Below are 16,147 nucleotides of genomic sequence, written 5' to 3' on the forward strand. Positions count from 1 at the left end.
GCTACTGCTCTGGCTCACGCTCCTTCTGTGCATGTAAACTCTGAGCCCCTGCAGTCAGATTTCCAGCAGGGAGAGTAAGCTTGGGGCCCAGCAGGCAACAAGTGGCAGAAAACATCTATATCTGCACTGTCTGTTATCCTGTAGGAGTCAAGGCAGGAGAACTGTCCTCTTAGTAGCGTATCTGAAGCAGTGTGACACACAGCCATGAACTTTGAGAACATCAGGTGACTCAGCCAGGCAGGCAAGTGCTACTGCATAGAAACAAGCCAGAGCTGATGAGAGCAGAGGCCCTGACTGGCCTGGCAGTGGCACAAGCTCAGTGCACTTCGCTGTGAACACCACGACACAGAGCAGACATCACGCTCTGCTCTGAAGTGAAAGGAAGAATAATGAACTGACAAATAGCCATGTGATAAAACCAGCTCTTTATCTGTGTGGGGTAGTAGATGTCAACCAGAGACTTCAGTCTAGTAAGAATCCTAATTTTCCTGGCAGCCTCCAAAGTCTCATGCATCTCTCTCTGCAGGAGAGCAGTTCCTGTTCTTCCTCAACCACAGTATGAGTTTTATTTAATTTATATCATTCATTTTTTTAATTTAGTGTGTTCACATTGCCTTGCTATCAGGTTCTACTAAGACCTGGTTCTCAAGGAAGAGCCTGGCCAGAACTCTCTAGGACTGTAGTATGAACAAGAGAGGGTGGTAGCTTTTAGAGAAAGCTGGAACAACAGCTCTACAGACTACACAGTGTGTTGGGGGTCCCTGTACAGTTTTACCCTTAATCAGCAAACAGTTCTTGAAACCAGAGAGGAAACCATGGTAGTCTACACAGCTAAACTAACCTGAACTTTCATTTCATGTAGCTCCCAGTCTTTTTAAGATCTGTTTCTGAACCTACTCTGGAATTGAAATATTCGTTCCTCATGTAAACCAAATCCTTCCTCTGTTACAAGTCAGAAGACTTTCAGGATGCCACAACATATCTGTACGGTGGAGCTTCATCTCTATGTGAAACTGTAGCATTCTCACTCACTGGAAGCCTCCTTCTACCATCCTTCTGTTGGGTCTGTGACTGAGTTTTACCTGTGAGAGGTCAATGAGGGCAACTGGTGCAGATGATGACCACATTGTTGTCCTTCACCAATCTCAGTGTTGTGGCTTTGGTTCCACCAGTTGCAGCCCTCAGCACCAGAGCTCTGCAGAAGCAGAGCAGGTGGAGCCTCTGGTTGCACCCTTTACACAACTGGCTCTAGCCTGGTCAGCAGTGCAGGAGCTGCCACTTTCCCCACACAGTTTCTAAATCCCTGTTGGTGATGAACTCACACAGGGAAGAAATCATAGCTGATTTCTGAACCAAAAGGCTCTTCAGTAAACAACAGAAAGGGCAGGAACATGCACTCCTCCATGAAGTTCACCACTCTGAAAAAGACGGACCGATTTTCCTGTGCTCTGTACTGAAATCACAGTGCACTATACATCTAGCAAAACAATGTCAATCTGCTACAGGGCTGATTGTTTTTTTAAAGTCTGGCGAGACTGCAGGAGCAGCATCATGATTTTGATACAAGAGTACTGTTACATTGTATAAAACAAATTGTGTGAGAAAAGAACTGTGCACACAGGGAGCTCAGAGGGACAGCACGCACAGTTGGAGCTGATTTTGCTGTTCTGCTGCATTTTGCTGGCTTCAGCAAAGTTTAGTCCTCAGCTGTGTTACTGAGAACCTACTGGAGGCGATCCCAGCATCCACACACATCACTACGCAGCTTTGCACTTACAAACTTTAAATCATTTGCTTCCTTACAGACTTCAAAGCGGAACACAGTAAGCCAGCTGGAGAAAGGAACAGATCTATGAAAGCCTTATGCATTTTGTCATGGATTTTGCCCCTGTTGTAGTGCATGTTAAAAAACATCATTTTCTAAATATGCATTTTGTTGCTGGAGGTTTGGCTGTGCAGAAAGGATATGGCACGTCTGATATAATGTGCCTTGATGGCATCTCCTGGTTATCAGACGCTATAAGACAAGTGCGTATGGAGACCATGTTGAACTGGGAATCATCAGCATATGCCTATGAGACACACCTGACCACACCATCTTCCCCATGATTTATCACCACTGTATGTTTGACCATAGAATCATAGAATCACAAGGTTGGAAACGACCTATAAAATCATCTAGTCCAACCATCTTCTCATTACCACTGCTACCACAAGCTACTAAACCATATCTCGCAGCTCCTCATCCAGACGATGAGCTTATACATGCCTTCTGAAGCCAAAATTTAACCAGGATGTAAAGAAAATCTAAGATTCTGAATTGGTGACAAACAAAGTGAATGTGAAAATGTTACTTGCATGAAAAGAAATTCTTGCCCTATGTTACAGATTGTTTTGATGCATTTCTAACACCAACGGCTTTAAACATATCTAATTTTGACTTGGAAAAAGAAATCATACCTGCATCACTGTTACTTTTGCAGTCACTTTTTAAAATCACAGCACCTGTATATGTTAATGTGCATCAAAATCACTGCTGTATGCATTTCTTATATTAAAAAAATAATAATAAAAGTAAGAGGCAATGGAGTGGATAGTAGAATCAAAGGTAAAGAAGATGCCTCCTAGTGGCTTTCAAAAGCAAACACACAGGGACAGAATTTGAACCTGAAGTCAATTTTGCAGTCTGTGTTTTGCAGGGAAGCATGACCGTGCTTCCTGCAGTTCCCCTGGGTTCTGGCGCTGTTTCCCTTCTTGGTTTGCTACATGCTTGCTTCCAATGCTTTTACTTTCTTTTTTTTTTTTTTTTTGGAAAGCTGTGAATGCAGGTGGTACCACCCCAACTGCAAGCATTGCTCTCATTTTTCCGTGGTTCACAAGACAACTTTGGAAACATACGGCCTTGTATCCCAAGCCATATGCTGAGGATGTCCCCAGCTTTACCGAAGATCCAAAAGCACTGCAATCAGGAAAGACACTGATTGCATCCTTAGCACCTAGTTAAAATTGTTTTAGATTTTGAGCACACCTGATTATCTGTTTTTTGCCTCTGAAGAAATAATAGAAAAGCTGATCTGAAGTTAGCTGCTGGATTCCCTCCACCATGTACTGCAGTTGTTCATCACCTACCCGCATATCCCCATGCCCCTTGTGAAAGAATCCAGCACTACTGTGTTAAGAATAAATTCTGTATATGAATTAAACTAAAAATGGTTTTCATTACTTGGCCACAGCCTCGAACTGCACTCCCATCTTTACTCTTCTCCAGACTTAGGAGATAAGGACTTGCAGATACACTTTGAAACCATGAAAGAGGAATGTTATATTCAACAGTGTATACAGCAGCAGAGATTGCACAGCAGCAATAAACTCAGTTTCTAATCAACATCATTTAGGATAGAAGTGAAGAGGAGCTTTGAGAAGAAAGAAAACATTTACCTCATTTTGGAGGTGATTCGTTTGCCTGTTGCCGACAACAGAGCTCACCAGCTAATGGGCTGCAGCCACCCCCCTCTCACATTAGCTGGACAGTGTGCCAAGCAAGTGCCTTTGAGAGAGCACACCTTGCTGTGGCAATACAGTCTGCTAGAACATACATCAAACAGACAAGCAAGTCTGGGCTGGCACAATGAGAACAAGATGGCAAGGGAAAATGACAGCAAATGGTAGCATCCTTTGTTCCTGGGGAGCAGCACAAGTCAGCTTGAGCTTGCAGAAATGATCAGCACAGAGACACTCATGTAATAACATGCACTGTAATTTGAATCACAAATAGCTTCAATCTTAAAGTGCTTCCTAAATAACATTTTAAAATAGGCGTAAGGATAACGACTGAATAGCATTACAATATGGAATACTTCTCCTTCAGATATGTTATTAATTTACTTTTCTTGGGTTTTGGATACAAATGTATCTGAAACATTTTCAATATAAAATAGAACATTTAGATTAACTGCCCTTTTTCTTTTGTGCCTGTGTGTGGTGGCGGTTACTATGGTTATAACCATGATTCAAGATTTAAAGCCTGAAAGCGGTTTCTATAACAACATGCTAGGACACTTTGGACACACAGCTGAAGTTAGGGATTCAGGATTAACTCTTTATGACCATGATGACAAGCTCCTGCTTGTTTGTTACAGGTTCCCTCCTACTTTCCCAAGGTACACTTTCTCACTGAGCAGATGGAGCCATAATTCCAACCACGGATAGCACAGGGAAGTCCTAGAGAGTGGCATTCCATCCCCAATGAAGTTTGACAAGGAGAAACAGCATCACAGTATCAATAAGCTGCTCATTGCTTTCAATAATTAGGACAGCAGACAAGCATACTGGGAGATGGGCTGCATAGGGATGAAATAGTGTCAGTGCAACGTTTTGGAAGTTTGAGATTTCAGTTTGTAAATCAGAACTGCGTGGAAAGAAAAAAATAAGTGATCTACTCACAATCTTGATGGAAATGCTATTTTGAGGGCTAAAACAGCCCCTTACCTAGCAATGCTTAATCCAGAATGGCATGTTTGTATGTCCTTTTCTTCAACATTTGCCAAATGCTGATCCTTGAATAGCATCTCTGCTTTTCAGACTACAATGAAGGTATCTGAACCCAAACTGTTACTCTTTAGATTATGCAGATGCATTCACTTCATCGTTAGTTCTTCAAGATTTAATATATATGCGTATCCACAATTTTCTAAGACTATCCTTGCAAGGAAGTTATTGTCATTGTGAACTGTATTTTCCAGGTTACAGTACAGTGTATGTAAATGGAGATATGCTGAGTTATACCAGAGCCAAGAACTATTCTATGCAGCACTCAATGCTTTGAGATACGTTTAAATATTTCTAGTTACATGCTAACTACTTCAACACTACACTGAAGTTGCAGATCTTGATATTTCATCAAAAGATTAGTTTTAAAATCTCAAGGACAAATTTTAAACAAGAAAACAATACAAATATGTTCACCCAGACGTCAAACTATCTGAGCCCTTGCTACCCTCATGTTATATTCAAAAGTTCTTTTTAAAAAGCAGTCCTCCTCAAAGCTCAAAGCACAGTAAAACTATTACTGTTGATGGCCATGGACATCAAGAAGTTAGCATCTCCTCCTAGTATTTTTGTTTTCCTCCTCAGAAAATTGACTGCCTCTGTTAAGAAGCTCAGAAAAATCTCTGCAGCGTATGTAAAAAAGGCCCTGAAGCTGTTAGTGCTGAGAGCCTCTGTACGGCTTAGAGTCCTCCCTTCAGGGAAGAAAAGGCACATTTGAAGAACAGCCTTGCGAATCACAAGGAGCCCCCAGGCATGATGAGATGATTAGTGATGATTAGCAAAGCGCAGGCATAACCGCACTGAAGTGAACCCAAAGTCATACCAATGTGATTGGTGGTGATTGAAATCTGATTTTAAATGACACTGCTGATTAACATATTTCACCAACTTGTGGGAAGAGTCAGCTGCAGGAAGAACAAATCTTTGCTGAAAGACATTTCTGCCAAAAACAGCCCAACACAGTTTGCAAGGTTTTGTTGGTGCAGACTGAATGGCTGATTGCTAATTTGATTCACAGAATGGGGAAAACTGGTGATTTACTTTAAATTGCACCAACTTAAGAAAGCAGAATATTTTGAAAAGCACACAAGAAGATTCTAGTTCTGATTCATACAGAACCTAGAAAAACTCCATTCAAACCTCAGGAAAGATTTGAGATCAGGCTCCTCAATATCACTTGCTTAACTGAAGAGCACTAGTTTCCTTGACAGGAGAGTAAGGAGCCAAATAGTTTCAGCTTTCTCACAACTCCTGCTCTACTTGCTTTACCTTTCCCACTAACTTAATATTGCCCTACCATGTTCACTTCCATGCAGTTCCAACATCCCAAACCATTCTGTATTACATCACAGAGTCACTGCTCCAAGAGGTGCTCAAGAAACATTTAAATGCTGCACTAAGGTAGATGGCTTAGTGGGTGGTAGGTGGATGGTTGGACCTGATGATCTTGGAGGTCTTTTCCAACCTCGGGGATTCCAAAATTCTATGATTCCAACAGTTTCTGATGTCTAAGGAAAGAGCTGGGGAAAAACAAACAAACAAACAAACAAAAAAAAACAACCCCCAAAACAGGCAAAATCATGCTTTTTAAGTACTGATTGGTAAATGAAAAATTGAGATTATATTATCAAGAGCATCACTAACTTAAGTAAACTTATTCAAGAGGAAAAAAAAAACCCTACTTCATCTTTCTCAGCATTTCTTACATTTAATAACTCCAGTACTTCTAAAAGATGGAAAGTACTGACACGTTTCTGGCAGTACTGGCGGTTTCCCAGTAGATGGCAAGCTTTACTGCAAGGAATTTTACTGCCAAATGCCTCAGCTACATGAAAAGGATTTAAACAGAGTAAAACGCTTGGCACAAATTCCTCTAGTAATTAGATTAATGTATCAATGTTTATAAAGAGACTGATAATTAACTCAAGCGTCAGTCAACGTAAATCCAAAGTGATCAGCATTTGGTTTCTATTTTTCTGATGCAACACACAAGTTTTAAGAAAGTCTGTCAGAACAAGTCACAGCCAAAGTGATCTTAATTGCATAAGAATGAAAACGACTTTTCTGCCTACCAGAGCCACCACACGTCAGGCTTTCCTGATTAACCTTGTGCAACTTCATTAAAAAACAAGCCTTTACCAAAACCACCAAATTTCCCTTACAACCCCTTCTGCAAAAGCACTAGAAAATATTCTTTAATCATTTGCTCAGAGTCAGACTTCACATCAGACACCATCACACCCAGCCACATCACATCACAGAGCACAGGGGTGTCTGTTTCCATGTTTTTGTCTTCTTCCTCTGCTCTTTCCGTGTAGCTCTCAGTAGCACTAGGTTTCCAAATCCATCCTTCCACATCATTCCATAGCAGCAAGGAAACTGAGTGTCCACAGGGGAGATAAGGAGGTGCTCTAAACAACTTGTTCTTCATAGGTGGAAAAACAGTTGGAAAATAGATTCTTGAACTATGAATCCAAGCTTCAAGGATTTTCTGAAGCACACATGATTTAGTAATATGACTTTTGTTAAAAAATAATAATAATCATAGGATGTCCTGGTAAACTTCATACCACTCAGTTATTGCATAGCCGTTGATGACCACCTCTACGAGATAAAGATTCGTGGTAAGACTTGCAGTTCTGTCTGGTTTACTCCGAGCACTGGGGAAGTCCTCAGGACCTTTTTTCTTTCCTTCCTAGAGTCACTTTCCATGAGAAATGATTCCAGATGCCTGCCAAACTCCTGCCAAAAAAACTCGACATGCATTACTGGTCACAGAGACGATATTTGCCGTTGTGTGGACATGTCACTTGAGGAACACTTGGAGGAACTCTGCAATAAAACCTCCGATCCTTGCTCCTCAAACCCTTGTCTTCAAAATGCTACCTGTTTAAGTTCTGCTGGAAACCTCAATTTCACTTGCGAGTGCCCGGATGGGTACAATGGGACCACTTGTGAAATATCCATCAGTATGTGTGACCCCAACCCCTGTGAACATGGAGGCACGTGCCTCGACGGCCTGGCCAGGCCCACCTGCCTCTGTAGCACAGGATTCACAGGCACACGCTGTGAAATGGATGTTGATGAGTGCAGCTCGGAACCGTGTCACAACGGAGCAGTGTGCAGGGATGGGATTGATGAATACTCCTGCTACTGTGTCCCAGGCTACCAAGGCAAGCACTGCGACCTGGAGGTGAATGAATGCGTGTCAGACCCATGCCTGAATGGGGCAACGTGTCTCAACCTTATAGGGAGGTATTACTGCATCTGTCCACTTGGGTACACAGGTAAGCAGTGTTTTAAACAACCTTTTATTTGTGTCATGGAGAACTACCATACTCCATGTTCTAAGATCTATTCCTATACAAACACACACGCACACACATTTAGTCATACCTATCTTACTACACGGCCTTCAGCCTCAGCAGCAGCAGCTGCACCTTACAGGCTATACCTTATCATAGTTGACTAGTGATATTGCATAAAGAAATTTCACATTTTCTACGAGCTACAGAGCACTTTAGCAAACATCAAACTGTGTCACAGGCCCAGTTAACTTTTGTTTTAACAGAAACATTCTCAAAATACAAGTCCTTATTCAACCACAGACAAAACTTATGTTTGACAGTGATAAAATTAGACTTAATTAGACTTCGTTGATTTGCTAATCACAACAAAGAGAATTCTTAAAATTAGGCATTTGCTTTGTGTGAGCCTTTTAAAACATTCTTCTTTCATTTTCCTCTGTTTTCTGAACAAAGGTATCTTTTTCAGTAACTTTCAAAAACATCCAATTCATACTTTCTCTTCTAATGGATTTCCCTTTTCCACCCTTGCTAACAGGCCTCTTTCTCCTCTTCTATTTTACTGGACCTCAAGGCCAAATAGATTATTCTATCACTTTCCCTCAACATCAATTCTCAGAATGGCTATGCCTTTCTGGTTTCATTCTGGTAAGTTTTCCTAAGCTATATGTCCTACTGATGTCACATATTATAACTCAAATTTTCCCCTTTTATTATTTTTCTGATTTAGTCTGGATGAATCCACATACAGATTTCTTTTCTTTTTTGCCAGAGGAAAAGTTTCCAAAACTCATTTCAGGCTTCTTTTCTGAGAAGGAAAGCAGCAATACTGCAGTGAGTTCCAGGCATTCAAAAAAAGTATGCCTTCCTCTATAGAGTACATCTGCTGACCACTTCACTTGATACAGAAAATTGCAGCTGGACATTCTAGAAGAATGGACATTTGTCAAGAAGGAAGTTCATCAGTTTGAATCAAGAAACAATTATCCTTAGATACAATTCTTATTGTTCAGGTTTTTAGCAGTACAAAGTTGATGAAATTTTACATGGCCACATAGTGGCCTTCCCAGTTGAGTGAGAAGGTTTGGTATCAACGTGAACTATGAGCAATGCTACAAAAAAAGAAAAAGAAAAAAAAAGAAAAGAAAGAAAGAAAGAAAGAAAGTGTAGTACAAAAGCCTAGAAAGAAAGATTTTCAGGATCAGAAACGGGTAAGAAAGTGAGGACTAGGATAAAAATGTCCTGCTGACAGAGAAAAATAGATATTTTATAGGCAAATTTTAGCTTTCCAAAGAGAATCAGGAAAATCAAAAAAGTGCCACTACATCTGCAACAGCCATCCCTCCCCCTGCCCATAAGTCATACATATCCTGAACTCACCACTTACCTTATGTAGACTTAACCTTGACTAATTATATTGACTTTCTCGCCCCTGCCCTACCAGAAACAGAGGATTCATGTGGAACTACAACATCACAGAAGTTACACAGAAGGAAAAGTGTGATTAGGTTCCCAAACCTGGTGTGATCAGGTTTGGGATAAATTTCCATTTTATCTGGTCCCATTTTTAAGGTTTAGGTGTGATTTTTCTTGCCTGCTTCCTCTACTGGAGAGCACAGAATCACTGCAGGGGGCTGTTCCCTTCAAATTTCAAAGATGAATTCACAGATAGGATAGCAAGAGAGCGCACACTGAATCATTAAAGAGCAAAAAGAGGATGTCTTTTAGCAATAGATTGCCAACTAGGTAAACAAAGAAAAAAAGAATCACACAGCAAAAAAAAAGGGAAAAAGAACAGCTCTTGCTTCAAGTGATCCAAATGAATAAGAAATAAGAGATGCGGTTTACAGCTCCATCCCAAAATCCCCATGCAGGAAGGGAAGTCAGAGGTAAAAAGCAGCTTTCCAGCTCTGACGCAGCTCTTGTTGGAAGCCAGCCCTCAGTTAGCATCCCTCATGAGCAGGGTGAATGTTGTTTGAAGGAAGCTTGTTACCTTCCTGCCACCCCGCTGCTACCAGCGGGTGTCCGAGCCCGGGCCAGGAGAGGGGAAAACTGCATAACCAGGGGAAAGCAGGAGGAAGGAGAAGCCTATTAACAATCAGCATGGCTACTCTGCAATGATTAGACTCAGCCCAGACCTCCTGTGGTATTCAGGAAACTGTATTTGTTTAACCTGTGCTGTCAGTGAGGCCCAGGCCTGGATTCGTAGACCAAGAACTCAGCTTGAGAGACGGAATCTATACCTTAGAGACAGAGGGAGAAAACATAATAAAATAATAAAAGCCCAGACAGAGAAGTGAACATTTAGACCAAAATAAACTGCTGGAGGGAGCTCATCCTGCTGGAGTTGCCCTGCTTTCATCACAAAATTCTGCAGGTTTCCAGGTGGATGCCAAAAACAAGCAGAGTCACTCCGAGTGCAGAGCAGTCAGAACAAGCAGAGTTAGGAGATTAGAGAGCCAAGGAAGGAAAAGATGTCTAAAACACAAAGGAGAAGGAGCTGCAGTGCTTTGACACACGGCTCTGACGTCGCTCTCAGCAGCACAGAGATGAATCACCACTGCTCCAGACAGGAATGGCAGGCTGCTCCTTCAGCAGTAATACAGCAGCTTTTAAAGGCTACTTAACCAAATGATTTATCAGAAGCATTCTTTTTTGTTGTTTTCTGCACCTTGCTGTGAGTTGTGCTAAATGCACAAGCCAGGGGGATTATTGGATGAAAGCCCCGAGGTGTCCCCACTGGTAATAAAAACCCTCATTTACTCCACCAGGGGATCTTGCCAACCATTAGTATCCCGGCCTGACACCATGAATTACTGCGGGAAGTCATCCAGCCTCATCTCATTTCCCTAAGATGTTAAAAAGGTGATATCTCCTGATATGGAGGTAGAGAATGCACAGTAAATTCTACAGCAGTAATGTTAACCAAATGCCTGAGTTACAGGCTGCAGTTGCTACTTGCTTTGTGGACTACGACTGGTATTCTGTACAATTGCTATGCTGCAGCACTTCCTAAAATAGCTGAGAAATGTCACACATAATTCTTACACAAATGGAAGAGGTTAGAACACACCAAGAGCCCAAGACTGGAAAATTTAGCATGAAATCTGCAGTTTCTATGATAATGTTCTACATGTGTGAAATTATTTACAAGACATGTGTCATGCAGCTGTTAAATAATGAAGCCCAATTGCCTCGTCGAAGCTTTGCTGGCTACCTTAATCAAATGCCTCTTTCCCTCCATTGGCCTAATTACACTTGCTTTAATTCACCCCAGCAGAGCCGGGCGATGGCGCCTGTTGGCTGCCCACAGCCGGGGATGCTAATTACCGTGCTGCACTCCGCTGAAGGAAGCCAGTCCTCTCAAATGCTTTGCTGCGAACTACCCAGGACCTCTGACTGCTCCAAAAACCAGTCCGAGCCCAGGACAGTCCCCTTTTGCATAGGGAATGTGCTTCAGGGTCAGACGAGATAGGTACAACAGACTACATCCATTCTTCATGCAATAACTTTTACTATGATGCAACTGAAACAGACTCTGCATAATACAAGGAAATTATTAACTGATGAATCCTAGTTCTCACTCAGTATTCTTAGCAGTAAATACGCACCATGCAAATATTTACACCAGATGCACTGTATGCCTTAGGCACTAAAAGAAACACTCCCAAAGCCTTTAGGCACCCAGTTGTCAGGCTACCAGCATGGAACATCTATCCCATAAGCTGGCTGTTGCTACAAATCGTCACACTGCTATTCAAACCAGTGCCATGCCAAAAAACATAGGAAAACTGCTAAGTGGCAAAAAAAATCTTGTTGAATCAAAGTGCCACTGCTGCTGTCCTTGTGCCTGCCTGCACTCAGCCTTGTTGTTCCAAAACATCACTTCACCTCGCTCCATAAAACCAAACACTTCCTTCCAAGTGGGGATTCTTCTATGAGTTCTGCTGGAGAGAAGGTGCAAGCTCTTTGCCTGCTCTTTTAGATCTGGTGATTAGGAAAAACAGGAAGGCTATCTAACACACTCCATCTGGGTGGTGGGACACAACCTCACTCCATACAGGTAGAGGAATTCTAGGAAGCTCTCCCCTTCCCAGGGTGCCTGAGCTCCACACTGCAGTGCAGGAAGGGAGAGAGCCTGGATTTCCCCCTTTGGGCTGCACAGGGCCCACACATTCCTCTATCCAACCCTGCCCACAGGCAGTGCATTGGAAGTAGGGGCCACACGCCTTTCATCTTCACCTGCATTTACTTTTTATTGTCAAAGAAGAGCACAGCAGGACTTAGCTAGAAAGCAAGCAGTATAAAACAGTCTCCCAAGAAACCACAAAAGTTATAAACATCACTTATATCCATCTTCCCAATCCCAAGCACCGGTGTGGCTAGGTACACATGGCGCTGCCACCCCTCCCTAACTCCTGGCCCTGCAGAGTGGCCAAGGAGTGCCTGGCACTACCCTCCTTTCCTGCCTTCTGGCACATGATGTTTGGCGCTCAGCATATTCATGACAAAACACGAGACTGAGGTGCAAATGCACATCCAATCTTTTCATCTCTCTTCCTCGCATCTGAGAAAACCTGACAGCAGACTCGCTGCGGCTGGGAAGGAATCCCTGTTCGTGCGGCACATCACATCGGCTGGGCACATCAGGGAGGGAAGTTTTCTTCTGAGGCAGCATTGCCGAAGGCAGGTTGCTGGGCTGATAGATTAAAAGACGTGAAGCACAAAACAGCGTCGAGCTTTCCTGCTAATCGCCACGGCCTGAAAGCCGGCCGGGCCGAGGCTCCACTGAGCGGGGCTTGTTTTATCACATGGCTTGCAGTGCTTGCTGTGAGCTGTTAACATGCTCTGGCAGATTTACGGTCACTAGACACACTTCTGCAAACACATTGCTTACAATTACAGTGGATTCACAGGGCAATGACTGCAGAGGGATCGCTCGCTACGTCTGGATGCGATGCACATTACCATAAATCCATACAGGATCATTGCGGTGCTCCCACTGGCAGCCAAATCCCCGAGGCAGAGGCCGGGGGTACAGACTGGGAGTATTACCTATCTCATGCTTTATGTGAGGCCTCAAGAAGTTTTAAGAATACATTCCATAAAATTATGGTAATTGTGCTTTGTAACTACCAGGAAGATGAAAAAAAGTGCACGTATTTTGATGAGAGTTAAGTTTAAATGCAGTGAAAATAGTTATGAGCTAGCACCTTCCCAGCTTGTCTTGATATTTTCAGATATTTTCAGATATTTATCCATTCTATGGATTTTTATTCTTTTAGGCGAGCATGCTACATTCAGAGGGACAAAATAAACCAGAGATCAAGAAACAGTGCTAAATAACAGCAATATCAGTGTTTTCAGAAGAAACAAGGAGTTCCTAGTTAAACATACTAATTTCAGAACAGAACAGGAAAAGCAGCATCAGGAAAGAACTAAAGATGAACTACTAAGATAATCCCAATAAACAACCTGTATTCATTGCATCTTTTGAAAGCCTGTCCCACCTGAGAGAGGGATGAAGTCCTAAGCCCCCAGAAAGGGCCCAAAGTCCCTGCAGTTTCTTCCCTGCTGAAGATTCCCTCCCAATCAGGAAATGCCCTCGAGAACTGTTCGCAGTATTGCTACTCCTTTGGCTGCCAAAGGACAAACAGGGAGGTCAGCCTAAAAACAGCTTCTTCACTACAATGTGCCAGTGAATTTTGAGGCTGATATGGCTGCTAAAATAAGCTGACTTGGCAGGTGGAAGTTATTAAATTAAAAAAAAAAAAAGAAAAAAAGAAAAAAAGAAAAATCAGTGCTTATTACTCAAAGCATGAAATAAGTAGATAAACATACAGAATGCTGGAATGACCGAAGTGGGAAATGCAGGACATTAATTGTCCATTTTTTTTTCAGTCTCCTGGACTATAGTAGAGATAAGGAAAAGGAGCGAGCAGGTAACCTGCCAACAGTCATCAAGAGCTGTGAACTGCCATTAGCACTGCTGTGGTCTCATCGGTTATCTCCACAGAGCAGCTCCAGGACCGCAGCCTTCTCAGCTCCCAAGGCTGGGCTGTTTGCACCTTATTATGAGGAGCAGACACACACTAAGCAGCAAAGCACAGCTGACCAGTCAGTGATCTTGGGTTCAGCCACTGGTGCAGCTTTGATGATATTAAGTTGCTAATCACTTGTGTTACATAAATACGATAGTAGCACGGTTTGAATGAGCAAAAATTTGTTTAACTTGTTTCAGTGTTCGAGCTAACATTAAAAGGCCTGCTCTTGTGAATTATCACAGAATCACAGAATGGCCAGGGTTGGAAGGGACCTCAAGGATCACGAATCTCCAACCCCCCTGCCACATGCAGGGCCACCAACCTCCCCATTTAATATTAGACCAGGCTCCCATGGCCCATCCAACCTGGCCTTGATCACCTCCAGGGACGGGGCACCTGCAACCTCTCTGGGCAGCCTGTTCCAGCACCTCACCACTCTCATAGTAAAGAACTTCCCCCTGACATCCAACCTAAATCTTCTCTCCCTCAACTTAAAACCATTTCCCCTTGTCCTGTTATTATCTACCCTTTCAAAAAGTTGACTCCCTTCCTGTTCGTAGGCTCCCTTTAAGTACTAAAAAGCTGCAATGAGGTCACCCCGCAGCCTTCTTTTCTCCAGGCTGAACAAGCCCAGCTCCCTCAGCCTGTCTTCGTAGGGGAGGTGCTCCAGTCCTCTGATCATCTTTGTGTCTCTCCTCTGGACCCTCTCCAACAGTTCTCTGTCTTTCTTGTACTGGGGGCTCCAGACCTGGAGTACTCCACAGTACTCCAGATGGGGCCTCACAAGAGCAGAGTAGAGGTGGACAATCACCTCCCTGTCCCTGCTGGCCACCCCTCTTCTGATGGAGCCCAGGATACCATTTGCTTTCCAAGCTAATGTCGGGTTTTGGTGAATTCCCTCAAGCCTTGCAAAAAAAAAAACAAAAAACAACCAACCAAACAAACGCCGCACACTGTGACACTTCCACTTGAAACCTGCCGTTGCTTGGGAGAAATGACCAACCCACCACACACCAAAACAACAAAACAGCCCGTGAGCCTCGCGCTAACCCTGCGCCTAACGCCCTCTCCCCGCAGGCGCCAACTGCGAGCTGGATGTGGACGAGTGCCAGTCGCTGCCGTGCCAGAACGGCGCCACCTGCCGCGACGCGCCGGCCGCCTTCTCCTGCTCCTGCCCGCCCGGTTTCCGCGGCGCCCTCTGCCAGACGGACGTGGACGAGTGCGCCAGCAGCCCCTGCTTGCACGGAGCGCGCTGCGCCGACCTGCCCGGGGGGTGCGCCTAGGGACGCGCGGAGAGCGGGGGAGGGGAGCGGGGTGGGTCAGGGGAGGTGACCGCGCAGCCCTTTGCTCACTGTCTCCTCCCCTCGCCGGCAAGGCGGCAAGAAGTTAAAATGCCCTTGGCTCTGTGCGGCACTGCTCAGCGACAGCTAAGGCATCTGTGTGTTACCAACAGTGCTGCTCTCCTGCAGCCACAACGCAGCATTGTACCAGGCATTACGAAGAAAAAAATCAATTATCTCCCAACTGAAACCAGGACAAAACAGAATCTGCCAACAGCAGATAGGCAGAAACACTGGAGAAGAGGCAAACTGATCAGAGTAGCCATAGCAATAGGCTCCATTAGGAACCCGTCTGACACTTAACAGGCATATAGAGCAACAGCTCCTGATGCAAAACTACCTGCAGCCCATTCACAAAAGTGTAGTAAATGAAGAGAATTCAGGGCAAGGAAGCTGCTTCACCCAATGCGACCAGCTCTGCGCAGAAGTTCAGCACAGCCCAGGCAGCCGGAGCTCTGGCTTGCCTTTGTTCATTGGGATCAGCATATGATTTTCAAAGTCTAAAAATGTATCAATATTAAAATTACTTTTCTGATTCACATCCTCGTCATTACGTTTTATATCTTAGATCCAAATGCCACCTCTAAATTTAAGCACAGTCCACACACAAGTGACACACTGCCCCGCCATACATTTCTGCTTACTTACACTTAAAAAGGACACTGAAAAGTTTGTACTTGACCGCCAGACCCAGGGCCAGCAGTTCCCAGGCACTCCATCAAATCCAGCACGCAGCTCCCTTCATGTATTTACTGCAAGTCTGAGATTTAGGTACTAAACACAGAAATTACCAAAGAATTGTACTCTTACCTGTTGCTCAGGAAGATTCCCCATGACTTCAGATACACAATTTCTAGTATTTGTATATATTACTCAGTTTGTTCAGGTCTAAACCCATAGCAGTGGCATT

The 16,147-nt window shown here is 43.6% G+C and overlaps 1 protein-coding gene across 2 annotated transcripts in view; it reads left to right on the forward strand.

Annotated features, from left to right (window-relative positions):
• CRB1 (crumbs cell polarity complex component 1) overlaps positions 1-16,147 on the forward strand; it is a 92,037-nt gene that overhangs the window by 17,355 nt on the left and 58,535 nt on the right. For both annotated transcript variants that reach the window (XM_085232098.1, XM_085232099.1), the window contains exons 2-3: positions 7,248-7,835; positions 14,975-15,170. In XM_085232098.1, the coding sequence (XP_085088224.1) occupies positions 7,248-7,835; positions 14,975-15,170 (784 nt within the window). The remainder of the gene's footprint in view (positions 1-7,247; positions 7,836-14,974; positions 15,171-16,147) is intronic.

Source organism: Meleagris gallopavo, chromosome 10, assembly GCF_905368555.1.
Source record: "Meleagris gallopavo chromosome 10, MGAL_WU_HG_1.1, whole genome shotgun sequence".
Lineage (NCBI taxonomy): Eukaryota > Metazoa > Chordata > Aves > Galliformes > Phasianidae > Meleagris > Meleagris gallopavo.